Here is a 27,072-nt window from a genome sequence, read left to right on the forward strand (position 1 = left end):
AAGAGTCAAACTACATACAGGTACAATTTACCCAAAATAGATCAAACAAGAGCACAGAGTGCAGCTGTCCACCAAGACCACACATGCAGTAGAGTTTACTTTTCCCAAATGTTCATTTTTAAAAAAAATCCCATTTGTGCAATCTAAGGACAGTTCACATTTCTGACTTCCATACAACTGGCGTGGGATCAATTCCCACTGAATAGCCGGTTCACAAGGGCCCTGCGATCGTCTGGCAACAAGCCAAGGGTGTAGTCTGTCTTTCACCCAAATTCAGCTGTCATAGCCCAGCCCCTGCCAAGACCCTGAACAAGATAACTACACAGAAAATGGACGGATCATCAGTCTGGATCCACACAAAATTGGAATGGTTTCGCCCACACATTTTTTTTTTAATCTTTGCTAGTAACAGCAATGAAACAGGATCTTTTGGCAAGGGTTATTATTACGACGTACTGTGTATGCAATACTTGTTAGACAGCGACAATTGCTTTCAATACAACGTGCCTTTCTGCTATACCATTTCACACACTGCGACCACGCAGTCCGATGCCGATTTTCGGTAGAAAAAAAGTACAGATTACTGATTAATTGGCCGATTAATAGAAAAATATATAATGCATAATAGAAAGGTAAATACAAAGTATATTGTTCAAAGAACTAACTTCCTTTTCGGTACCCAGAATGCATTGCATGATGCACTGTATTTAATTAATTAAGTTATAAGAACATTAATCCATTAATTCATATGTGCATTTGTGTTACCAGTAACTGAATGTGTGTGATTTAACACATTTACGGCATGTTTGATTTATGTTGCACTGTTTTTTTTAGTTAGTTAGTTAGTTAGTTAATTAACAAATGGTGACTTTAGGTTGTGTGTAAAATAGTGACATCCTATGACAATTCCTTGAACAACTTGCTTTGCTCCCCTAAGCATTGCTTGTTAAATATTAATATTTACTTTGTGTTGAATGGCAGGCCCATAGAATGACTTTATCAGCAAATGTCATGATATATATTTCAGGGCAAAAGGTTATTAGATTTATGTGTAATAGTTAATGATTGCAAATGTTACATGTATACAACTGCTGTAAATGGTTGGAGTACATAAAGGTAAATACAATCGACAAACATCGGCCAATTGGCCGATTTTGGCCAGCTGATTATTAGGTCGGACTCTAGTTTTTACAGCAACAAACAACCTCTTTAAAGTAAAATACTTGGTTAATCTAAAAGGGTGACAATAAATAATGGTAACTATCCGACCATTGGCTATTATTATGGTTTAGCTATGACTACAATCCAGCTGTATTATCCACTTTTAAGAATACTAAAACCATGGGCTCCGTCGTTTGCAGATTGTCTGAACAGGGAACTGTTTTTATCTAAAATCTCAAGCAGTAAGCAGGAGTGTGTGGTTCACGAGCCACTGAACCACAACGGGACGAGGCTCAGCTGGACTCTTGTGGCTCCATTCAGAACCACGACGCCCTCTCATCTCGCGCCTTACTTGTGCAAACACTGATGATTCTACAGTGTCCATCCAACCATGGGATGGCTGATGCTTCCGAGCGGGTCATCAACAGGCATGACATCATGCTGGTGTCCATGATGAAAATCCCCCGTTAGCACAACCAACTTTTAGACTCAGCACTTTCCATTTTCCACTGCCTGGGAGTGTATTATGTCTGTTTATCTTTAAGAGGGACACCACCAGGCGCTGTAGGAACCCATCCATGGTCATTTTGTTGGAGCTGGACTCAGACTAACCCAAACAAAATCCAGATTGTCTTGGGTGGCGAAATGAGAAGAGATGATGTGGCGTACTTTTTCTTTGCTGAGTAAAAGCTAGAAAGGTTTCTAGATTAGTCACTAGCAAGACATTCTTATCATTATTATTATTACCGAAGACTGCAGTGGGGGAGTATTGACATGTTTGTGGAAAACATTGACCACCTGGAAATAAATGCTGGATTCCACAAAACTGGGAAGTCCAAAATGCCCTGCTTTAGACTAAAAGAAATGGGTTGGAGTACCTTTTTGCAAGTTACTGTTACTGAGATGCAGAAATCTGTAAGTATAACCACTACAGGTCAATTTAATCTGACCTTCTCTACAGTTTTGAATGTCCAAATGTTCAGTTTTTCTGAACTTTCTGAACAACTTGCTGTTCTCTATCAAGGAGATGAACAGCAACAACAGGTGTTTTTTTTCCCCCAAAGACATCCATTTCCATGTCTTTTTGTGACTCCTCCAGTCCTCCTGTATCTCTGTTTTGACCTTTCAATGACACTCTGTGACACCCTGTTTGAAGCATCGCCATGGCGAAGTACCATTTTAGGTTCATCCTGAAATTTTGCCCGAAAGCCGAATATTTCTACGCTTTCATGAGTAGTGTACGTCACTGTATCCTCTCAGCATTAAGATATACCATTATTGATGTTTTTTTTTTTTTTAATAATCAAAGCTGAGAAACAAAAACAAATAGAACAAAAACAAATCTTATCAAGGTTGCCAGCAATGTTTTTTCTTTACGTTTCAAATAAACTTCATAAGATCAGACGTTTGATGTTCTAATTGTGATATTTTCAGGTCTGGAATGCAATTCAACTGTCAAGTGCTAATGAGCATAAAAGCTTTCAGACATTTTTTTTTTCCAATCCTGCAGCATTTCTTCAAACACGATTACACCTTTTTTTATCCACTTTGAAAACATTTGTGAGTGACATTCATTACGCGTAGTTCTTTGATTTCTTTTCCTTTTCAAAGACATCTCCAGTCTCCTTTCATTACGTTCAAGTCGAGTTGTTACTTTGTCTTTTTCTCCCCATGGCCTCAACAGCTTGTCAAGCGAGTCTGGACATGATCCTGTTTCCCCCCATTTGCTGACAGGTCGGTCTTGTGGGAAAGCCATGCGGAGCGATAATAGAGGAGGAGGAAGAAGACGATGGAGGTGAGAAGAGGAGTGGGAATACTCCCGAATATTGCCTTGAGCAACAGGTTGGAGAGGAGAGTTTTACTCACATTACAAATTTGTGACAAAATACGTGAGGTTACAAAAAGTTCACCGGCTCATTAACGCCGTTGCATTGAGAATCATTCGAAGGTCTAATAAACTATAAGTGGCCAAGCATTAGGAGGAAGCGGGAGTAGGTAGAGTGTGGAATTTCGTAAAAGGGGGAAGAGCATAGTGGTGCAGAGAGTTGCGAGAACAATGACAGGAAGCCATGTCAGACGCTTGGAGAAAACATTGATGCCGGGACAAAAAAGAACAAGGAGAGACAAACAGTTCCGAGATAGGGAGACAAACCATGTGGGTCAGGGTCTCGGGGACGTTACTATAGCTACCAGCCTCATTGGAACTGACTTAATCTCATCATATTGTCACTGTAGCCAAATACAGGGAATTAAAGGTCACAGAAGCACAACTATGCGGCCCTGTCTAAAAATATATTATTAAAGATCCCTTGTTTGTCTAGTTTGAATTGAAAGTAGAAATGGACAGAGCAATGTTTTTCTAACACGCAAGTCGCTACGGCTTCTTCTTCTTCTTCTTCTACTACTATTTCCGGTATGTTTTAGTCAATCTGCACATGTCAAAATAATTTGTTCCGAATTTAAATGTGAAGCATGAACACGCAAGTCCTAATCGGATCAATATTTCTAGTGTCCATGAAAATAGTGCATCCTGTCATAATTTTAATCCTAACTCTGATGGTATTAAATAAATGTTGTCCATGTAAACGTAGCCATGGTTAAGAATGCAGCCCATGACAGAAAGGCCACAGGTTAAATCCCCCCCAATATGACAACAAATCCCCGATTATCACCACCTCTTTCATGGCTCAAATGCCTTTGAGCAAAGCACATAACTTCAGCTTTGATGCCGATTCTGCAAAAACGTCCCTGCTTGTTATCCATCCCATTCATAAAAGTTTGCTTGTGAAGTGAAACAGATGACACATTGTTTTGCTGACTTACCCCTTTGACTCCTTTCAGGTCTCCTTTCAGCAAGCTGTCCAGAGGAAAGGTGATGATGTTATTCATGTTCTGGAACTGGACAAGAAACACACAGAAGCTGCTGAGGTCAAATTATTAGAAACACCTCTCAATATGTTTCAGCACAGGTTTAGAATCTTAATAAGGACAACATTTTCGACAGCTCTTGTAAGGTTGCACCTCAGACTTTGATTTACATAGTTGACTGAAGTGGATTGTGCTTGCCCGTTTCACACAGGCTGTAAAAGACAAATTCCCAGACTTTAGCAGTGCTGCTGCACTGTATAAACCGAAATTGGAGGGGTAACCATGGGGATTCCATAGATTTTTGTGAATTGTTGGTCTGTGAAGCACTTTAAGACTCTTTTGTCATTAAGGGCTATACTAATAAATATAAATGACTGGACTTGAGTAGAAATTTCATGTCTATGGGTGCGGTGTCAGATCAGTTATGAGGCTCAACATCATCTGTGCATAATCCTATTCCAAGATGGCGGGATATGGGTGTGTATTTTAACACTCCTCCCACCCTGCTGTTTTGAAAGCAAAAGTAATTTATACATTCAAACCCGATGCTTTACCTGATGTCGTCACACATCTTGAGGGATGCTGTGCCGCTGTGTGAAAGCGCGCACACACGTGGGGAAACATTGCATTTTCTTTAGGACTTTAGGTTTTACCGTTTAAAAGGTTGGCTCCAATTGCAAGCTTTCACATCCAGATCCTGGTTCGGCAGCATCTCACATTACTTTGATTTAAGGTATCATTGTTACTAAAACCGCATCATCTCGGTGTGAGCATGAAGGAGTCAAGTGAGTATATAATAGAGTTGGACTGGGCACACGAGCTGCTTTTAGAGGAGGATCAGACTTGATTACATCGAGCTGAAATGAGATGTCGCAGCGGCTCATTGGCCGCCTCCGTGGAAAACCGGAGCTTGCTGGTCAACACCACACACGCACACACTGCTGTTCAGTGTGTGTGTGTGCCTCCAGGGGATTGAGACAATTAAAGACAAAATGGAAATCCTCTCCCCACCCCCTGTATCCACTTGGTCCCCCTCCTCACTGTAGCGACTCACCAGGTTTTTGAAAAGCGCAGTGAGCTCCTTGGTGAAGACAGAGAACTTGAGGAACGCCGACCCCAAATCGGGATCATCTCTGTACACACAATTTTCTCCAAACTTCTCCAACGCCTGAGTGTACTGCTCCTCATTCTCTACGTGAGCTAAACAAAAAAACAACACATGCACATCTAGGTTAGTTTTGACAGGTTAAAGGCTATATAAGACAGTGTTTCCCGCTATTGAGCCAATGCATTGACACAGAACAAATCTTATGGCACACCACCAAACAAAAATGTTACAAAATATATATAGACATGCTGAAATGTCATCTTGATTCGCTTACACGTTTACTTGGTGTGAAATCTGAGCCTGAGTACTTTGGGACAAAACTGATATCCTGTACTTGCAGGAATTGAAGAACGCCAAACAGAGATCTTGAATACTGGTAATCATTTTTGTACCAATTAAGTCAAAATGGATATTTTCCTGCAGCACACTAGATGACCTCTCACGGCACACTACTGCGTTGCCACAAAGTGGTTGGGAATCCCCAATGTAAGGCAGTTGATCTTGTCATTTAAACTTCCTCACAAATGGAAATAATACATTTCCATTTTAAATGACAATCAATGCAAATGCCAATTTACATAAAGGTATACTGTATTTACAAAGGATGTGCAATCATGTGGTTGCCTGGCTCTGTTTGATTTGTGAAATGGAGTCAAACTTAATTAATGAATACGTTTCATTGGTGAACAGCACCCGAGCAGCAAGTTTTGCAAAAGTTACTTGAGTAAATGTAACACAGTAAATGTAGAGCGTTACTTTTTTTCAATGTTGCCACTAAGGGTGGGCCTAACACTCTTTTTTTTTTTTGATAGTCAAATATGTAAAGTCCAAAGAAATGTCATTTCCGTTGTTTTGTGGCTGAAAATTTAAAAAAAAAAAAAAAAAAAAAAAAAAGCAACACCATAAAGCAGGTGTAAAACAAAAAACAAAGACACACAAACTACTACTAGTGATGAGAATCTTCCATTGTGTCTAAAGAGCAGCTTATCCACATGTCGTCTTGGGTGCGAGGGGAACAGCTAATATAATCAGGACAGCAACGTAGCTTGGGAAGGGGCTCGGGGGGGCTGTTGCTATGACAACCATCACTAAGAAATATGACGTGTGTGTGTGTGTGTGCGTGGCACTGGTAGGTTAGCGCTTCAAAAGACAGAGAGGAGGAGTGTGTAAAAATGCAAAGGTGAGCACTAAAAGACACCTGGAGCGACGCTGCCGTGACTCACAAAAACAGACGCAGACATACTGTAGATGAAAAGCAGACAGAATCCGTGTTCAGCCATGTGTCAGGTTTATAGATGGGGCTGGATAACATCATGTCTGTGGCTTGGCAGATATGCGCGGACTTATTAGCTGAAAGCCTCTGAGTCACTAAGTGCAAAACTCATCAGACAAATCTAATTTAAGACACAAGGTCAAGTCACGTCAAGGCTTTCACCAAATATTTTACCCCACACGCGGTGTACAAAGAACTTGTTTTTTTTCACTTCCTTTTCCTTTTTCACCATTGGTGACTACATTGGGCGCACAAGGGAGATATTAATATAGCTCATTCTAGACTCTCTTCTACTCTTTTTATCGTCATTTGTGTATCGTCATGCATGCAGTAATTTCCTTTGTCTGTCTGACAAGCTGACAGGTCACTGCAGCAAACTCTTATTCTCTTGCTCACCTTTCTCGACTTTCCCCAAGTACTCCTCCTCCCTCGGTGTCTGCAAGTAACTTGTGGCTCCGTCTCAACATGCTAACCATGCAGAAAAACTGATGTCATTTTCTCCTCCAATCTTTCTGCTCATCCTCTTCCTCGTCATCATTACTCACACACAACCTCACAAGGGGCTCAGGACATGGCAATTCCGGGGGGGTTGTACACTCCCAATGAGGAGGCAGTCACTGGTGAACGAAACTCCCCGTGCTCATTAGTCGATTTTTTTTCCCGCAGCATCCTCTCTAGGGAACTTTCCGTGTGTAAACACACAGAGAAAAAAAGGGTTGTTTCCCCACGTGTCAACATGACGCATCATTTACTTTCTGTAATCTCGTTTCGCAAGGTTAACATCCAGTCTCATACAGCAGAAGCACTAAACGTCGAACATAATGTGCAGAGCTCCAGAGTCCAGACTAATTTTTTTTGCTAGGAGCACAGTGGCCCCCGACTTGAAATATTATGGGTACAAGTAAAACATTTAGGGGTAATAAGGTGAATCGACTTGCAAAGTTAATATTTACATTTCAACTCATTTTCACTTAATGACAAATGGGCTGAAGTGTGGAGCAAGAAGCTTTGCAGCAACAAAAAAGATACACAAAATCTGCAAATGTTACAGGCCACAGATGTAAAGGTAGCGAAATTAAAATCTATTTGCACTCTCTCAAATGTGGTCATCATCCAATCACAAGGCAAATACAGACAAACAACCATTCACACATATATGTGTGGGAGGAAAAGTCATGCGCAAATTCAACTGTGGGGCAGATGTGCAAACCACCATGCATGCTTTTATAGTTAAGTTTAGTCGCAATTGTAGGAATGGGTGGTAAGGCACAATACAGACATAAATTATAGAATGTTGGGTTTAGTTATACTGTATTGATTCACTTCTCATCCAAAATGTGCAATGCCCCAAATATTATTACAGTATCTTCTAACACTATAATGGCATGATCGTGTTTTCACAAATACTCCCCTGCATATTTATATTAGACTTAGACAATTGAGGAGACCAAAAGAATATCGCCGCACAGGGTTTCATGAAGCCAACCTGTTTGTATTCTAAACATATGAGACTCCGGGTAGATTTTGGTCATAGACTTTCTAATAAAAAATGTTTATGCAAGGCTCTATTGGTTAAACTGAATCAGAAGCCCAGTGACTTATACTGTGCTTTTACTGTAAACACCATAATGGATTTCTCATTTTGTTGTCACAGCTCATGATGCTGTTTGCAATGAAAGCAAGCAACACTGACCTGCTCCTAAAGCGGGCTGCACACATCACGATTGTTAGCACCTCCGATTTTTTTTAAATGCGAGACCCCACACACGAAGAGGAAATAAAATGTAGTGCGGAGCCTATTCATAGTAGTATTCACAGTACATCGTTCCAGAAGTTATACAGACTGCCGTAAAATACAAAGGAGAAACAGCGGCTGTACAAGAAACAGAAAAAAACTAAGCTAACTGTTTGCTTATATGCGGTTAACTACATTGCGGTTGCAAACTATTTTCCTTGTCATTTTTATATAACTTGATCTATCTTGTCATCTAACACTAACCCATTAACCCTAACCCTCTACACAATCACATCGTCTGGAGTTTGGATGCATCTGTGAAAGTGACAAATCACTCTTAACACACCACACATCACAGGATAATCGCTTAAGATTGCTCTTCAGTCGGATTTAAAGCCGACCACTCTACTGAGACAGCTTTTGCTAAAGTGAATGATGATCTCTTAGCTATGGACTCCAATACCTCATCAATACTACTCTTACTCGATCTTAGCGCTGCTTTTGACACCGTCGATCATAACATACTATTAGAACGCCTTGAAGCGTGTGTTGGCATCTGAGGGTCAGCACTTTCTTGGTTTAATTCTTACCTCTCAGAGAGGACGCACCGTGTAATTCATGGTAATGCGACTTCTGAGTTCTGTAGTGTTACATGTGGAGTCCCGCAGGGATCCATTTGTACTTGAAGCCCTATTGTTTAGCATCTACATGCTTCCGCTTGGTGATATTATATGTAAATATAACATTAGTTTTCACTGTTATGCTGATGATACCCAATTATATATCCCGCTGGAAATAACAAACCCGCGTAATTGCTGTAATCTAGAGGGGTGCCTTGCTGAGATTAAACAATGGATGTCTTTCAATTTTTTGCTTTTTCACTCAGATAAAACCAAGATATTGATTATTGGCCCTGCTTGTCCAAGGCACCTATTTAAGGAAACCACTCCGAGTCTCAATAAATGTACAATTACCCAAAGTGATTCAACAAAAAAATCTCGGTGTTATATTTGACTCAACTCGATCTTTTCAAATACACATTAAGAATATTACTAGAACTGCATTTTTCCATTACCGCAATATTGGTAAAATTTGTCCAATTCTATCCAATAGTGATGCAGAAATTATAATCCATGCATTTGTTATGTCTCGCCTCGATTATTGTCACGTTTTGCTCTCTGGTCTTCCCATGCCTAGTATTAAAAATCTGCAGCTAGTCCAAAATGCTGCAGCTAGACTCCTGACAAGAACGAGCAAGTTCGATCATATCACTCCGAAACTAGCCAATTTGCATTGGCTCCCTGCCCACTTAAAATGCGATTTCAAGGATTTTGCTACTTACCTATAAAATATTGCACCGCTGCACCTTCCTATCTCGTCGATCTAGTGATAGCATATGTTCCGTTCCAAAACGTTAGGTCACAAAATGCCGGCCGTTTAGTGATCCCGAGAGCCAAAAAGAAGTCCGCAGGTTCTAGAGTGTTTTCTATTGGGGCACCAGTGCTTTAGAAACCCCTACCAATGGATATTAGAGGCGCTACCTCAGTAAAAATGTTCAAAACACGATTAAAGACTTATTTGTATACTTTTGCATTTAGTTGAAGTATTTGTTAGCCTCTTTACTGCCGCTTCTATTCTTTTCTCTGCTCCCTTTTCCCTAGGCTTGGGAATTAGGTGAAGATGACCAAATTGGAGGTTGCTGTTTCGATCCCACAGCAACTGACCGCTACAAGATCGGAGGTTGACCACATCCTGTGAGGCGCTGCTATGGAGAATTCTACATTGACCAACTGGGCAGGGACCCACTTTTAATGAAGTTATCTTCCTGCAGCGCTTCATTTGATTGACTTTCACATCATTTTAACCAACATTGTATAGTATCATATGTGTTAAATGTTGCCCACTCGGCATCCATTTTGTTTTTCCTTGCATTCCTGGGGGTTAAGATCAGGCGATGTGGTTAATATGTTGTCAGCTATGGGCATGTGAAGCACTTTGAGACTTTCTTGTGATTAAGGGCTATATAAATAAATTTGACTTGACTTTGGAGACACCTGACAATTGGGCCTTAGCCGACTTTGATTGAAAGAGAGGAGTAATGCTCAAATAACGCTGAATATTAGTATAATGGATGTGCACACTGCTTTACTCAACTCCAACTCCCGTACTAATTATGCAGATTCAAACAGGAGCATTTGCAAGGAAAACCAGCAAACTGCTAATGTTCACGCAGACGCCCACTAAGACGCAATTCCAGTGATGCGTGTTAATGACTGAGTGACGGGACGTGAAAGCAGGCGTGTGTCCGCGCCTCAGTGGCCCTCCCAGCTGTTCCTTTGAGAGTCGGGATCAGACAGCTGTCGCGGGGACCACAACAGAGCTCGCAGTGTTCACCCAAAGACGTGCCCAGCACATTGTTCGCATGTCTCTCGCTCTGGCTCCCTCTCTTTCTCGCAATCAGCAGGGGCTCTGTCAGGTCAAACAAAAGACACTGGGAAACACTCAGCACTGGCATAGCCAATCGCACACGCACACGCACACACACACACACACACTGTGCATCCTTCCACTCTCTGAACCAGAATATGTACGTGTTCCGACTACAGAAGCAGCTCCAGTGTAGCACCTCTGTGGGGAGAAAAAAGGCACTCTCTGGGGCTGAGCAGCCTGGAAAAACTGCATGACTCCATGCTGATTGAAAACTACTTTTGACCAAAGAGTGGTATCCGAATGCCCTATATAATAATATTAATATTTCGAACTCCTGTTTTTATGCCAGTGTTGTGTTGAGCAGAATATTGCTGCCTGAAAGAGCCATAACTGAGCTCTGCATGGCGATAGCTCAGTTTCCCAGAGCGGGCACTGCAGCATGTTCCACTTTAGAAAGCAAACTACTTTCTCATCACATCTCCTGGTTGCAGCCAAGAAATGCACTCCATTTTGCTTGAGACGCAATTAGTCAACAATCAATTTAGCATAAACTGAAATCTTTGGTAATGCATTATCTGATTAATGTGCCCATCCCTAACTCTGAGACACTAAAGTGTAAAGCGACACCAAGTTTTCCATTTGATTTGTTTGATTAAAACAACCGAACACACTGGGAGATATTGCAGTGCTGCTTCCAAAATAAGTGTTTCAAATAATGAGCTTTTTCTCCACTAAAGGGCCATCTTCTGAATGTGAGACATCATTGTCTCCGCTTGGCCCCAATACAAGTTGACTGTAACAGCTCAAAATATAAAAACAATTCTTAAACCCGAGTCATCATTTTTCCTCCTTGTCTTGAGTAAACCGTCCACCTGTTCTCATCAGCCCAGTCCCTTGTGTCTTCCAATCAGCTCCCTATGCCACTTATGTCTTGTTCAGGTGTTTGTCATTGCCTCGTCACTTTGGTGGTGTTTAGTCCCCTCCTTTTGTTCGGTCTTTGTCGCTGACATGTACCCTTGTCCAGTCTTTGTTACTTGCAGCAGTGTGAGTTTTGTTTCCCAGTGTTTCTTTGTTACTTTCACTTTTGAATTTTTTATAAGGACTTTGTTGACTTTAAATTAAGATCCTATCCCAGTACTCATGCTATTGTTTTTGTTAATAGATATTATTCTGTCCTCCCTGTGCTCCTGCCTTGCTTCACCTGCTTCCCTGTATTTGGGTTCTCGACGCTGCCTACTTCCCGATGCTGGTTTTGGTGTTTTGTGCGTAATCCTGCATATCAAGAGTGACCCAAAATTAACCTTTTGCTTTGCGTTTTTGATGTTGGTACAAAAAAAGTAGCAAAACTCACCCAAACCAGATGTGTAGATGGCCTTCACTGACTTTTTCATCTTGTATAGAACACTGCGGTCCACATCTAAGGCCTGAAAAAGACACAAATGAACACAAGAAAATGTGAGACAAGCAGGATTTAATTCAAGAAAAAGGTCACACAAACTAATAGTGGAGATTCCCGGAAATGACAGCAATTCACGTCATCATTATTTCTCTAACATGGAGCTAATAAATGATAGCGCGCTGCATTGCGGAGGAGCTACGCAAGTGTTGCTTCTTTGTACGTCACACTCTGCATGCATGTGGAGAGCAGAGTCTGTGTGCTGTATACACTGACTGCAAAGTCATGCATTATTCAAGGTGCTAAAAATAGACATGTGCTCCCCGCAGTTATTGTATTTTATGGGATGTGTGTGTGTTTGTTAGTGTGTGAGCTGCTACGATAACAGTAGTTTGCTATTTTAACACTCACTACGTGAGAGACAAACATGAGGAAGTCCAGTTCCAGAACATCTACTCATGTAGCTCAATAAGGTAACTAGGGTTAGGTAAATAGTAGAAGGTGTAATGTGCATCACTACAACCACAACATTGTTTAATTTTGGCACGGTCAAACTGACAAGACAGCATTATCAAATGTGTAAATACAGAATTCTTCTTCAACCTACATCTCATTATATAGTGCAGGTCTACCTAATGTTATGACTGATAAATGTATAGTCAGAAAATGTAGCTGAGCCTGAGACAATACGCCACTGTACCCGTGACAAGTGAGTGAGTCTCGAAGGAAAAGGAGGGGTTTGGGGGGGGCTTTTGTAGGTTATTCAGCACGTCTGCTCAAGCGGGAAAAAGCTGGCTCCATGTTTACCTACACGCACCCCCCCCCCCCCCCACCTCTGCTTAACATGTATCAGATGCTCCAGACACTTTGCATACAAGAATGGCACAATGACTCCCATTCAGACGCACTATCCACAGTACTGTACACACAAACTCATATTTCAGGCGAAGAATCGCTTAAGCCGGCAGGATCAAGCATGGCTTTGTTAGAGTCATGTGTTTACTTGGCGAAGTAATAAATTGTCAAGGTGCCAATTTACTTAAATACAGCCATTAAGACTACTTCACAATTTAAATAGACTTTACAGGAAGATTCAATGCTATGTCACAACATCTAGTTGTCTACAGGCGTCCGGTGATTGGCTGGCGATGAGTCCGGTGTACCCCCACGTCTCACCCAAAGAGATAATATGCTCCAGCTCACCCGCAAGCCTAATGAGGATGAGCGCTACAGAAAATAGGGGGGAAAAAAATAAAACGACAAATGTCTAGATTAAGTATTAGGAAAAAAAACACTGTATACACCCTTCTTTTTTTTTCAACAGTGTAAGTATGTAAAAGCCATGGTTTTGTCTCCTTAGGCGCCTGGAAAATTACTCATTTATGTCATGTGTCATTATCCAATTAGTTGCATCTGCCCCACAGAAAGAGAAATTCACAGCTCAGACTTCACACAATCCAGTGTGCACTGTTTAAAAAAAAAAAAAGGAAAAAAAGGAAAAAAAAATAGTTTTCACAACAGAGGCAAAATGTTCTTTGTAAAATGACATTTATCACGGCGTGTCAGGACATGAGAGATAAATTTGAAATTTGTTTTACTGTGCTATTTTAAGAGCAACATAGCAAAATTTGTTTTTGTTGCAAACATAATGGAAGAAAAAATACTGGTCATTTTGTTCTGTTTTTTGTGTGATTTTTGTTATACATAGAGTCTTGGTCTTGTCTTGGTCCTGCTAATGTCTTGGTCATGGTTAGTGTAGTCTCGACTACAACACTATCATGTAATATTGTAAAAATGGTATATGTGTACATTATTCCTACAGTAACAAGACACTACTGGCTACGTTTACATGGACACACTTATTGAAAAGCGGATGAAAAGCCTGATCAGAATAATGCTTCATGTACAAACCACATTCGGAATATTCTGACCCAATCAAGCCCATTCCGATCATGATTTTACTCCGAACCAGAGGGGTGGTTTATGTCAATTGATAATCAGATCGGCGCGCATAGAAACACTTATTCCGGAAAAAAAAACGTCTTTACCGCTCATGTTTGTGACAGTATACGCGATTCTGTTAATCACGGAAGATAGTAGAAGTCCCTGTCCCTGTCTTTCGCGCTGAAAGACATGGCGGGGGCAAGACTGAACTGGATGCATTGCAGCTCCATTAGGAAGCGTTAACTCGACGTAACAGCGCAAACAGGAAAAATACGCAAAATAGCGCTTTTTTTTTTTTTTAATTGAGCTTTTCTTATTTCTGTGTACCAGCATGGTAAAATGATGGAGAGGTGTGATGAAAGTCATAAAACCAAGAATTGAATTTACTTGACATTGGAAAAAATCTGGCTTCACAGTCTAAGCAATACAATTGATCAAATAACAGTTAAATATACAAATTAATGTTACTGTGTGTAAAGACACGTATTATACACTGAACAACACATTAATTCCAGCAATACCGATAGCTCATGTCAAGGTGACGTGTTCTGCATCCTGTTGCCACTCCATTACCTACTTATTTGGCATCTTTGAGTTTTATTTTTACAGTGGTTAGCCTCTCTTTATACTTGTACGATGGCTAGTTCACTAAAACATTTATGGACTTGTGTTTGGGCTCAAAAGAGAGGGTCGACTGAAAATCTTTGGTGTGCCTTTTCCACAACACAAACATACAAAGATGGCTCTTTGCAGACAAACCATGGTACTGTACTAATATTGCAATATTGAAATGCATGGTTCACTGAGGCTTTGACAAAAATGAGTCTAGTGAATGCAAGGAAGACACCAGGCATTAAGTGCATATTGGCAAAGAACCACATTTATCCAGAAAACCTTAAGAGCAGCCTTTGCGGACCACTTACCTCATAAAATCAAATGTCACATATCAGCTAAGAAGCTCTATCCATCAGACTGCTGATGGGCCTGATTAACCTCTGCTTGACCGCTACAAGACGCCTGTAATCACCCTGTGAATCAATTTGACCAGTCCAAGCTGTAACACACGGCCGCTCACTGAATCAGCCAGGAGAAGGCAAAGCCTCTCAATGTGAAAGTGGCAATTGCTTTCTCATGTTTGCACTCTGCAGGCTTGAGGCAAGTAACTCGACCCTCTTGTTTGTAGCGCAGGCCCTGCTCTAAAATTAGCTGGTTTCAACCCAGAAACAATTCCCAGGGGAATTCCGCTGCCTTGGGGGCTTCCGAAAAGTGGAGGATCAGGAGAATCTTCATACAATAGAAGCTGCTTAACAAAACACGCTCGCTGCAGCGTCAGCATTTCCCTCGATAGCAGCTCGTGCATGGGCGACAATTCCAAATCTCTCTTACTCAACTAAAATAATACATGACATCATTATGACTAGCAACGTGATTACAATCAGGCACCATCTGTTGCGGGACATCTACAGGCACTATCGAAGCATGGCTGAGTGGGTCATGAGGGCCGTTGCCTTGGAGATCCATTTACTTATGGTTAGACGTTTACTGAGTTTCGATGCAAAGTATGTTAAGTGACTGGGACATTGAGTGTAAGTGCATAAATTCGCTAATGTGTGGTAAGTTACTTGACCGTGTAATTCTGCAGAAGCACATTATGTCATGTCAAAAGCGATACGGACGGGATCCTCGATTTATGGTACCAACATACAGCATTTCGAGGTGACGAACATCGTGGAATTAACTATCATCACATACTGTCATACTTAATGTTTTTCATTTGATTTAATATTTATGGCCTGGAAGTGTTTTTCATACAAATACTTACTGTAATCATGACTTTATTACTGTGTAAGTGTAGGTTAGTGACAAACTTATGTTAGATCGCACCAAAAAATTGGGAATTCCATCGTAAACAGAGGACACCCTGTACAAGTATTTGGGGAATGCTTTTAAGTCTTAATGTTGTGACAGAACTGAATTACATATCAGGACTCTTTTTGTCCAAGATGCAACCAATCACCATTACAAGAACAAACCTTAGTTGATTGTAGACCTCCACCAAGGTTGAACAATCCAAATAATGATTCATATGATAGAAAACCTTTGGCCATCCAGTTGATACCGTTCCATTCCAGTCCTGGAGATGGTGGTAATGCATGTTACAAAAGGAATGGTAGCTGCTATACACAACACTACCCTCACTTGGTCCCAATACAAGAGGTCTGTAACTGAAAAACATAAACATGGGCCAATCTTGATCTTTATCCAAATCTGCACCCAAACTGAATGGGTTCTTTCTTGGCCCCTTCCTTCAATTCATCAGGTTTTGTGAAATATGGTTGCATAGGTTTTGTGTAATCTTGCAATCAAACACACACATAAATCAAAAATCAACAAATTACATAACTGTTCTCCTTACCTAATCAGCATCCTTTGAGGAGATTGAAGTGGCCATTACTAGTCTTGTTTAGCGGTCCTAAAAACAATAGTAAACCTAGTAGACTATGGCAGCCTTCTTGTTACTAAATAGTCGAAACAACTTTCATGGCTGTCACCTGTATGTGTAAAATATTTTTGCTGGTTTAGGTTTATATATTTTTTTACAATGAGGTATTACTGACAACAGCAGCTCCATCTAGCTGTGCTGTTTAACTGTTGCTCTCTTCTTCTTTGAAGACATTTTTGAACAATTTCATGCTGGAATGACTGACAGACAAGAGACCCGACCTCATTGTTTGTATCGCTCAAGTACCTGCAATGACAACATGTCTGCACTGCTATATTATTACACTTTCCTCAAAGCATCAGTCGGCATTCTGCATGCGTATAAACATCCATCCATCCATCCATTATCTGTACCGCTTATCCTCACAAGGGTCGCGGGGCATGCTGGAGCCTATCCCAGCTGTCTTTGGGCAGTAGGCGGGGGACACCCTGAATTGGTTGCCAGCCAATCGCAGGGCACACAGAGACAAACATCCGCACTCACCATCACACCTAGGGGCAATTTAGACAGTCCAATAAACTTTCCATGCATGTTTTGGGAATGTGGGAGGAAACCGGAGTACCCGGAGAAAACCCACGCAGGCACGGGGAGAACATGCAAACTCCACACAGGGAGGCCGGAGCCGGGATCGAACCCACGACCTCTGAACTGTGAGGCGGACGTGCTAACCAGTCGACCACCGTGCCGCCCGCGTATAAACAAAGAGATACAAATAAACTAAAACGTAAACAGTTCGAAGGAGTCTGATCTCACTTTACAAGGCTAGTCCTAACCTTACTTAACCCAGTAAGCCTCCCTTCCCATGGCAGTCATGTGAGTAAACAGTCTGCCACATGAGGTAGATGATATCAGGCAATAAGAAGGCAGCAGTCTGGCATTTAATTATCCCATTTAATTGGTGGACGTGCGTATTGGTGTAGACAGCTTGTAACTTTTAAGTCAATGAGTTGCAAGATGCTGTGGAAAAAAACAGACTGCTCAAAATGAGCCAAACTCTGTAAAAGTATATATGTATATTGAATTGGGAGCATCCTGAAGGGCACACTAAGATACACTGCATGGCTGTTCTCCACCTGTTTTCTCCTGGTCAGTCAAAACTGCTTTCCGCAGCTCTCAACATGTTGGCAGTCAGTGTAAACACAGCAGTGTGCGTCCTGCGGAAAAGCCGTGACTCATTCAAAACATATGTCAAATATACAGTTCCATCTTGCAGGCCCGAAATAATCCCGCGGGCAGTAACCGGAGGAGGCGAGACAACGCTACAGTCGGGCTGTTACAAACATGTTCTGTTCCCAGGTAAGTCATTGGAAAGTCTGATGAAGGCAACAACAGGAAGAGGACGGACTTGATTTGGAGTGCATGTGATGAAACTCAAAAACGGGATTGGGGTAAATGGCTCCCATTAAGCGGACGGCTTGCTTGGTCCAAGATTGTCTCAGACATCTGGCAATGAATGTGTATGGTCAAAAATCAAAGACATGATTATTGATTTTAGGAAGTCGACCTCTATTCCACTCCCTACTGTTATTGAAGGTGCCAATGGTGAGATGGTGGAGAAGTACATATATCGGGGTGTGGTGGTCCTTGACAAACTGTCTTTTGAACCTCGTGTTGATGTCACGTCCAAAAAGGAACGCACCGTTTCGGCTGTTACGTTCCATTGGACGGCGTGTTGTCGGTCGAAAAACTGGGGGCATTCCTCATCCAAATAAATGTGCACGTCCACTCATTCCCACTTCAGTCTCTGTAAATATCCTGATTGGTGTTAAATGCCTCGCCCGTCCTAACTGTGATCAGCAAAGAATCAGTGTTTTTTTTTTGTTTGTTTTTTTTTTATAGCAAAGAAGCAGTGTGCGCTCGTCCCAGCATAAATCTCTGCAGCTCTGCTCACTTCCACGTTTCCTCATTCTCATATAAATCAGCCACGGAGAGGTTAATCCTTTTGATATGTTGAAGTAGTCATTAGTAAAGGTGTCCACATACATTTTGGTGCCAATTGATCACCGTTTTTGAACGTTGTAAGCAATGAAAGTACAATGATTTCCAATGGAGAGTTTGGAATCGATTACTCCCGTGACTCCGACCAAACAAGGATAGAACGGTAGGGGGCGTGGTTATTCTCCTCATTAACAAGAGGCGTAATTTATGGAGTCACTTATTTCCTAATTTCTCCCAAATTTATTGACAGAATAGAAAATGACAACTCTTTTCATTTTCCTGATAAAAAAAAATATATAAAATGAACTTGTTAGTGAAAACATAACAATCCCGGCCCCACCGTCTCTTTAAGCTTTTGAGTTTGAGCTTTTTTGTCCTCAGGCCCAGGCAGCGTGTGGCCAGCGCTGAGTTTGGCAGATGAGGACAATACCTTTGTAAAACTGTTTTAAACATTTTACTGGGTAAATCTCCTATGAACAAAGCCTAAGTGCTACATTTTGTATCAGGAAATGATTCACATAGAAACACTTAAGATTTTGTCAATGTCAACTGTCAAGGTCTTTCTGCACAACTCCAAAGTTGTTTCGCTATAAAGAGAGCAGCAGCTCCAGGGCCTGCCGCAAACTGTAAAAAGTCACGCCAGGGTGTCAACATCAGCTGCAGTGCAAAGAGAAAACAAACTTTCATGTTCACTGCTGAGACGTTTCGCATTTTACAAGGTTAAAGGACCTGGGCGGGCCATTTGTTTCGTTTGGTTTTCCCAGGCGACTGAGGCATTTCCACCAAGCCTTTTCCATCATTCTGAGCATAAGTGAGTTATGAGCACAAGAGAATACTTCAATCCCATCTGTTAGATGATGAAACACAAAGACAGTGGAGACCTGATGGCACCTTGTACACTTTGAGTATTTCAAAAAGGTGATAAAGCAGCAGGAGAATCATCAAAGTATGTTTGGCGGGACCAAACGTGCTACTTTTTTGAAAGAAGAAACAGTTGACTTCACCTTGGAGACTCACTTTGACTCTTTCACATGAACATTTGCGTAAACCCCCCCGGTGTCAGAGCAGTAGCGGGAGCTGTTACTGGACTCTTAAATGGAGCGCGAGAGTGTTGTGGAGAGTTGCAAGGGAAATTGTGTGTGCATGCCGGCTTCTAATCAGCTGCAATATCAAGCGGGATTACAGTCGAAAGAAAGAGGAGGAGGCTGGAGCATGCCAATATTGGAGCTTCTTTTGCGATAGTTGATGGATTCACTGTCTCCAAAAAGCAATAATCTTATGACAGCTGCATTCGCCTGTGCAATTTGATCACCAAGCAAACCATTTATCTTGAAGCCACGTTTCCCAAAATGACTACGCAGAAAATGCAGATGATACTTTGTATCATATGTTATAATTCAGTGAACCAGGTGCCACAATGTAATGATAAAAGGACAATTATGAAAAAAAAGCTTTCGCTCATTTGGACTTTTATGGGTTCTTTAGCCTAATGCTCCAGAGATGTACCCATATAGTTCAAATATTTTGTTCCAGATCACATGTTGCCATATTGTGGCACACACCTCAAGTGGTATTTTTGAGTTACTACAATAATACAGACTTCCCCAATTATCTTCACTTTACTATACAATTGAATCACATGTTTTGGTCTGGTGTCAAATGTGACAAATTCATTCAGACTGCTCAAAGAGCCCCCTTTGACTTATGGTATAAATTCTCCCATCGAGAAGAATTCTGGGTCACGTCTTTGAGTGAAAGTGACAACAGGACAACACATCTTGTAAGGAGCCACCCTCCCACTCACCCACATAAACAGTCCTAAGAGTGGTCCGGACTACAAATCAATGGCGGAGTTCATTATGGAAGAAGTGCAGCCCATCAGAGGACAATAGCCAGCAACAGAGGTTGTCTCAGGAAATCTGGGAGAGGACAGACTGATGGATGAGGATCATGTCATGTGCTTTTGACCCAGCCACACTCACACACACAACCCCTACACGCACACAAAACCACCACCACTAAGTCCCAATCACCATGGTCGAATGGAGCGTTTGAACTTTTCTGATAAAGCACTGGTTAAGATGGTGGCTTTGCACTGATTGGGTCCAGACGGTAACCTTTGCCCCTAAAAGAGCGACAGAAAAAGCTTCTGCATAATGAAGGCCTTGACAGAGTGTGTCCCTGCGTGATAACGTTAACTCTACAGTAGGAGTCCCGATGGGCTGTTGCAACGCCTCTTATTTCAAACCAAGAACCCCACAGGAATTACGTAGTACCAAACAAAATCTGAGAAGTGGTTTGGCAATAATCAGTCAACAGCAGGGCATAAAAGCAGCTTATCCCTGACTTTAAATGAGAATTTGACCCTTTTTTTTTTCTTTTTAAGAGTATATTGCAAGCTTAAAATATATATTTTTTCCTTTGTTGAGCAGTTTGCGAATGAATGAGGAGCAATTCTATAATTTTCTGGAGCGTTAATACAATATGAAAGTATTGGTTTTCTTTTTTATATAATCAACAGTTTTAAAATGAATTCCCATGAAGTCATCCAGAAAACTGTATTTTCTTTTCTAGAAGCAAAGGTGGGGTGAGGTGGGGGAAAGAAAAAAAGATCTAATGATGTAATTTTGAGGCGGCACGGTAGACGATTGGTTAGCACGTCCGCCTCACAGTTCAGAGGCCGTGGGTTCGATCCCGTCTCCGGCCTCCCTGTGTGGAGTTTGCATGTTCTCCCCGTGCCAGCGTGAGTTTTCTCCGGGTACTCCGGTTTCCTCCCACATTCCAAAAACATGCATGGTAGGTCGATTCGACACTCTAAATTGCCCCTAGGTGTGATTGTGAGTGCGAGTGGTTGTTTGTCTCTGTGTGCCCTGCGATTGGCTGGCAACCAATTCGGGGTGTCCCCCGCCTACTGCTCAAAGACAGCTGGGATAGGCTCCTGCACTCCCCGTGACCCTTGTGAGGATAAGCAGTATAGACGAGGGATGTAATTTTGAGAACATTTATTGTGCGGACCTCAAAAGTAAAAATCAAAACTCAGGAATCTATTGTGAAAACAATCAAATACAATTATTGATATTAAATTTATCCTACCATTCTTTACTTTTTCTACTTTAAATATCTTGGACCTTTATAAATGTGCCTGATATCTTGTTGGATACGCTCAAGTTTTAACGTGGTTCCAGCCAGACGTGTGAGAAAAGTGGACTTAATAACCCAAGCACTTAACTCCGGTGTTAAACAAGCAAGCCGCGTCAATATTAGGTTATCTTAAAAATTAGCATGGCTTGTGGCTCATTCGCCAGTTCAGACCGGAGTGGCTTCCAGTGGAGAAGAGGAGGAGCTCCTCCTTCTGCTCCGACAGAAAAAAAAAAGAAAAACATGGCTATATAGTCAATCTGGTGACCGATGGTGGTTGTGTTCTTACTTTGGCTGCTAAATGCCATCTTGGTTGACAATTCAACTGCTGTAACCAAGTAAATACACTCAACAGATACGCCAACTTCCTCGTTCCAATTTCTCCATGCCTGCTCCTTTTTGGCTCAGTACTCACAGATACAGACCGCAATGATATTGTCCTACATTGTTTTCATTTGTGTGTCTGCCTGTGCTTGTGCTGCTGCATGTGGTCCAGTAAGAGGAGCAACCCCACAATGTAGCCGCATGAGTAGCCAGCCAAAGCTTGACACTAGCTAGCTGGTGCAGCGCAAGTAGCTGCATCACAATGATGACATTTAGGATCACAGTTTATTACTTACAGTATGTATGTCCACTTTAGACAATGATACACGTTTGATACATGATACAACTGTTTTAACAGCAGTACCCAAATCAAAAATGTTTGTGAATAACCAGCTTCTTATTCATAAAAGGACGTAGACAGTTCCTATTCAGAAACATTTTTGATAACGGGGATTTTGTATAAATCTCAAGTCTTGTTTTTTGTCAGTATATTTATCAACACAAGTGCTGGATGTAGACGTGTATGGCTGAAGCCAGACACAAGCACTGTGCTAATCCTGCCAGAATGCCATTGCAATTACAGGGAGCATTAAGCTTCTTAGGAGATGTACTCAAGACTGGCCATATCTGCTCACTTGGGACCAACTGACCATTTAGGCAATACGTGTGAGTACTTGTCCATCCATCCATGTGTCTCAAAGGCTATTAGATGTGGATTTCTCTGCGCATTGATAATCCACGTGTCTGAATCCTTGTTAAAACTTTCCTCTGAGCCACCTGTTCTAAGGCAGCAGCTGCTGCTCCCAGCATGGCCGCTACCGTTCCCGCCAAACATTTGAGGGGGAGAAACGGAGCTGTAGAAAGCCCAGAAACAACCCAAGACGACAGATCAACACATGGTCAAGATCCACAAGAGAACACTTGCCAACTAGTGTCATCACATCGGCCATAAAATGGATCGTATTAAATGAGATGTTTGAGCACCCGGTAGTGGCGAACAAGAATAACAGTCATGTAGCGCAGAGAGTTATTAAGTGTGGCCAATTGACAAGATCGTATCACAGAAGACGAAGACCAGAATCAAGTGAGGAGGAAATCAAGTGGTATCCTGATTGTGGGCTCATTGTGGCTACAAAAATATAATAGGCTAAACATACTCACACAAGGACCTCATAAACTGCTCTATGAACTCTTGAGTTCATAGAAAGCTACTTGCTTTTTAACGAGCCTCATTACATTGCTATACTCAACCATCTGGAATCTGAAAGGCTGGTATGGCATTCACAGCCAGTGCCAGCCGTTGCTTAATTGATGCTGGGAATACGATCACCATTCCCAGAGGAATTCCACAGTAATCCAGCTACAAAATCAACAGCGAGGCAACTTGTTTGACCAATGCATAGCTGGCATACCGCTGTGAAACACCTCTGTTGGATGAAATGATAGCCAGCTGGAGGACTGAAGACACTTGCCTTTAGAAGTCCACTCAACACCACCCGCGGCCATGACCCATGATGAATGACTTAACTATAAATAAATTCACCAAGGCAATTAAGACCAATAAATGGGGATACCAAGTGGGAAAATAGAACGGATGAAGGAAATGATTCCATTTTAGCAACGACAAACAATGTTTGCAGTGTTACAATTTGATTTGGGCCCAGGAAACTCTTTGGCCTTGTTCAGACTGCCAACCAAAATCAGATTTTTTAGCCCATCCTGAATGAAACTGGATGGCTCTTTTGTAGTCCGAACAGTCACAAAGCACATGAAATCCGATTTTGCGAGACGGATTGAAACCACATTGGGAAGTAGTTTCATATCCGATTTGGACAAGAGCCAATGCGCCAGAGAAGAGCGCACCAATCGAAGTGTGGAGCGGTAAAGAATGGAGCACATCGAAGAAATTGAAAACAGCGGTCCCAGGAAAGAGAAGGGAAACACATTGCCTAATCGGTCTGTAGGGAGATAGTGGCATATAAGCAAAGTTCGAGGGTATGCATCAAAACAAGTCAATTTTTGAAAGTATTTTGAGTGTTGCCGTTGTCGCAATTATATGACGTGGAACACCATATGTGCAGGAGAACTCCTGCGTTCCAACGTCGTTGCTACAGCAACTTGTCAGATGTGTCAATAATTTGGTCCAGTTCAAACTGGGCCTAATCCGATTTGGACACTTGCTAAAAACTGTGTGGACAGTCAGCACTAAAAATTGGATTTGAGGAGAAATCTGATTTGAATCACATACGTATGACTGCAGTCTGAATGCAGCCTTTGTTCACTGAATTGTTAATTTGAAGGATTAGGTGGAAGACATCAGGTATCAATAGAGAACTCTTGGTACAGAGTCTTTCAACACAAATGAAAAATATGAAAGAAGTCAAGCGTCTCAAGCACTGTACTTGTCAGACAACTATAATGTGCAAAATGCAAATTTACAGTTGTGTGGAGATGGAGGTGCGATCAAAGGGATCAAATGAATTAGTGAGGATTGTTTCGCAACCGCAAGCCTGAAAACTGAGCACTCCTTCGGTGGCTGGCTCAACCCAGAATCCTGAGTCCAGCCAGAAAACATAAGTGCCTGCCATCAGGCTGAGGTAAAAGCGGATGCACTTGGGGAGGCAGATGTATCAAGGACAGAACAAGTCTTTAATGCATCACTTTGGGTGGTGCTCTGCCTGACAACATTCCATAACTGGGGCAAGCCTCAGACAGATATATTCCCCAAGGTAAGGTGGAAGCATTTTAACCAAGATCAATACTTCACCAGGAGGTCAACTCAGCCCCTGGGGCTATTGTCAACTCCTCCTTCTAATGGCGCTTGTGAGGTCAAATAATTTTACATACAAAGCAGAGAACTCAATTGGCTTTGTCTTAATTGTTCAACAGCAACTGCCAGAAACACAAAAAAAGGGAAATCCCACTGATGAGGCTGTTTGTACGAGACCCTTTCGTACCTGAAAACAAAAAAAACGACAATTTGACGAACCATTTTTTCAAGATATTTTGAAAATGTGTCGGAAAGTGGAATTTGTATTTCTTTACTGCGAATATGAATCATGTTGCCTGCCAAAAGCCAATTTCAAAAACGTAAAGAGAAAAGCATTTACGTTTTGATAAATCATTTTTGGAAGTGTACCACTCATTGGTTTAATGATATAAATGTCACTTGTAGTAACGTTAATTTCTTCAGTCAACCAACCATTTTAAGGAACAACTGTGGGTGTCAGAGTGACAAAATGCATGCATAGCTAGCTTAGGTCTACATCATGCTTATGTGGGTGTAGGAAAAGCAGGCAACGGTATCTTTTCATGACACATCACAACATATGAAGAGACGGTATTTATCGAGTTGTAAAAGCTGCCACACAATCCATTTAATTGGATCTACATAACATGATTAAACAACAACCACCGCGGCCATTTTCAACTATTCGTTTACAGTGGCTTTCATTTGCAGTTCAACGGACAACCGCTAATTCCTCCGTTCCCCTAATCAAATTGATTGTGATCCAAAAAGACCACCACTCGTCTGATTGCACATCATAATTATAAGCTCTGTGAAAAGAGTGGAGACACAAAAGTCATGCTTTCCAGAAGCACAAAGAGGGGTCGTCGCACAAAGCCTAACATCCTATTAGTGGACAAACAGGTTTTAACCGCTGTGGTTTTGCAAGCACCAGCACACACAAGTGCAAACATGCAAACGCACAGACACACACAAAGGAGCGCTATGAATTGCACCTAATAGCCACTTGTTTCAGAGCCTAATTTATCACGTGTTGGATACAAATTGGGTGTAAAGAAATACCGTGCATAAAAATATGAGAGTTTGCTTTAAATTGAGCAGCCCAATGAGTATTGTTTACGAAATAGTTTATAGAACCTTGAATTTTGTAATGGACAATACTTACCTTCCGAACATTAGATTGTGAATAGTATGTGTTATAATTAGGGATGTCACGATATCCAAATGTCATGATACGATAATATCGCGATATGATCCTCACGTGATAATATATCACGATATTGTGGAGAGGTTGGCGATATATAAAAAGCTCACTACACTGTAGAAAGGCTTGCGATATTGTAAAAAAAAGCTCCTATTAAAAAAAAACAACAACATTGCAATATTTAGTTTTTGCACATAAAAGCATTCACAAAAAAAATACTGTATTTTCCGGACTATAAGCCGCGACTTTTTTCCAAGATTTTGAGCCCTGCGGCTTATAGTCCAGTGCGGCTATTCTGTGGATTTTTCTTCCACCGCTCGGGGCGCTCTAACCAGAATGACAGTACAATTCAATACAATACATTTCCCATTGACTGGATGTGACTGCAGGTGGAGGAGTTCAACAGGAGAGGGCACCATGCACTAGGTTATTGCATTAGGTGTTGTAATGCTTTGATTTAATGTTTTCCTAGAGGTCCGTGAAGTGCACATGAATGCGATTGGCTGATGTTACGTCTGTTCTGTTGTTTCGATGTGAAATTCTGTTGTTGATTTAGCACGTCGTGTGTTAGATTGGCCGACTTTACTAATATAAAACAAGCAGCAAATTAAACTGCACTAATAAACTACCCACCAGAGGCTGCTGGAACTGCACAAACAGAAAACAACTTGGGCTTTTAAATAGATTTGCTGCTATTAATATCGTTACATGACGACGACGATATATTGTGGCAATTTTAATATCGCGATATCACAATATTACCAATATTGTGACATCCCTAGTTAAAATGTTAATGGTTGTGTTCTGACCAAGCAGGAAACATGCGAAACAAAGAACAACTACCTGTACAACCAATGTAAATAATGTATGTGAGCAAACACAGGCAACAAACAGAGAAATGTTACCTGAGATCTATTTAGTTTAATAAAGTCTGGTCTTCTGGCAGATTTAGGAGAGAAAGACGCATCCCAGGGATAAGCCCCTGCCCCGATTGCTCCACTTGCTGCACCACAAGTAAACTGGATGTTGAAAGCCATCTGGTCCAATAGATTTACGCATTAATCACACAACACAAATCAATTAATCCACTTTGTTAACAAATTGCACCCTAAGAAAAGCCTTTGTGGAAACCAAACAGACGCATTGTCATCACTTAAAGGATTTGCCTTCCTTTAGGATAAATCAAGTGGGTTGAAACCAAGTTGAGAGTAGCCATCTTTAGATTACTGCTTTAAATTCACATCAAGAAAACAGTCAATATCAAACTCCCTTAATTGAAAGCAGCAGAAAACGCACAAACA

At 41.4% G+C, this 27,072-nt stretch overlaps 1 protein-coding gene across 3 annotated transcripts in view; it reads right to left on the reverse strand.

The window, feature by feature from the left end:
• Positions 1-27,072, reverse strand: part of asap2a (ArfGAP with SH3 domain, ankyrin repeat and PH domain 2a) — a 51,321-nt gene that overhangs the window by 19,999 nt on the left and 4,250 nt on the right. For 2 of the 3 annotated variants that reach the window (XM_086049404.1, XM_086049403.1), the window contains exons 2-4: positions 11,927-11,999; positions 5,084-5,229; positions 3,985-4,059 (exon numbers count right to left, since the gene is read on the reverse strand). In XM_086049404.1, the coding sequence (XP_085905530.1) occupies positions 3,985-4,059; positions 5,084-5,229; positions 11,927-11,999 (294 nt within the window). Of the gene's footprint in view, positions 1-3,984; positions 4,060-5,083; positions 5,230-6,806; positions 7,753-11,926; positions 12,000-27,072 lie in introns of those variants that run through there. The other variant, XM_086049405.1, reaches the window with a different exon arrangement.

The sequence above is a fragment of the Filicampus tigris genome, chromosome 13, assembly GCF_054856515.1.
Source record: "Filicampus tigris isolate MCC_2025a chromosome 13, RoL_Ftig_1.0, whole genome shotgun sequence".
Lineage (NCBI taxonomy): Eukaryota > Metazoa > Chordata > Actinopteri > Syngnathiformes > Syngnathidae > Filicampus > Filicampus tigris.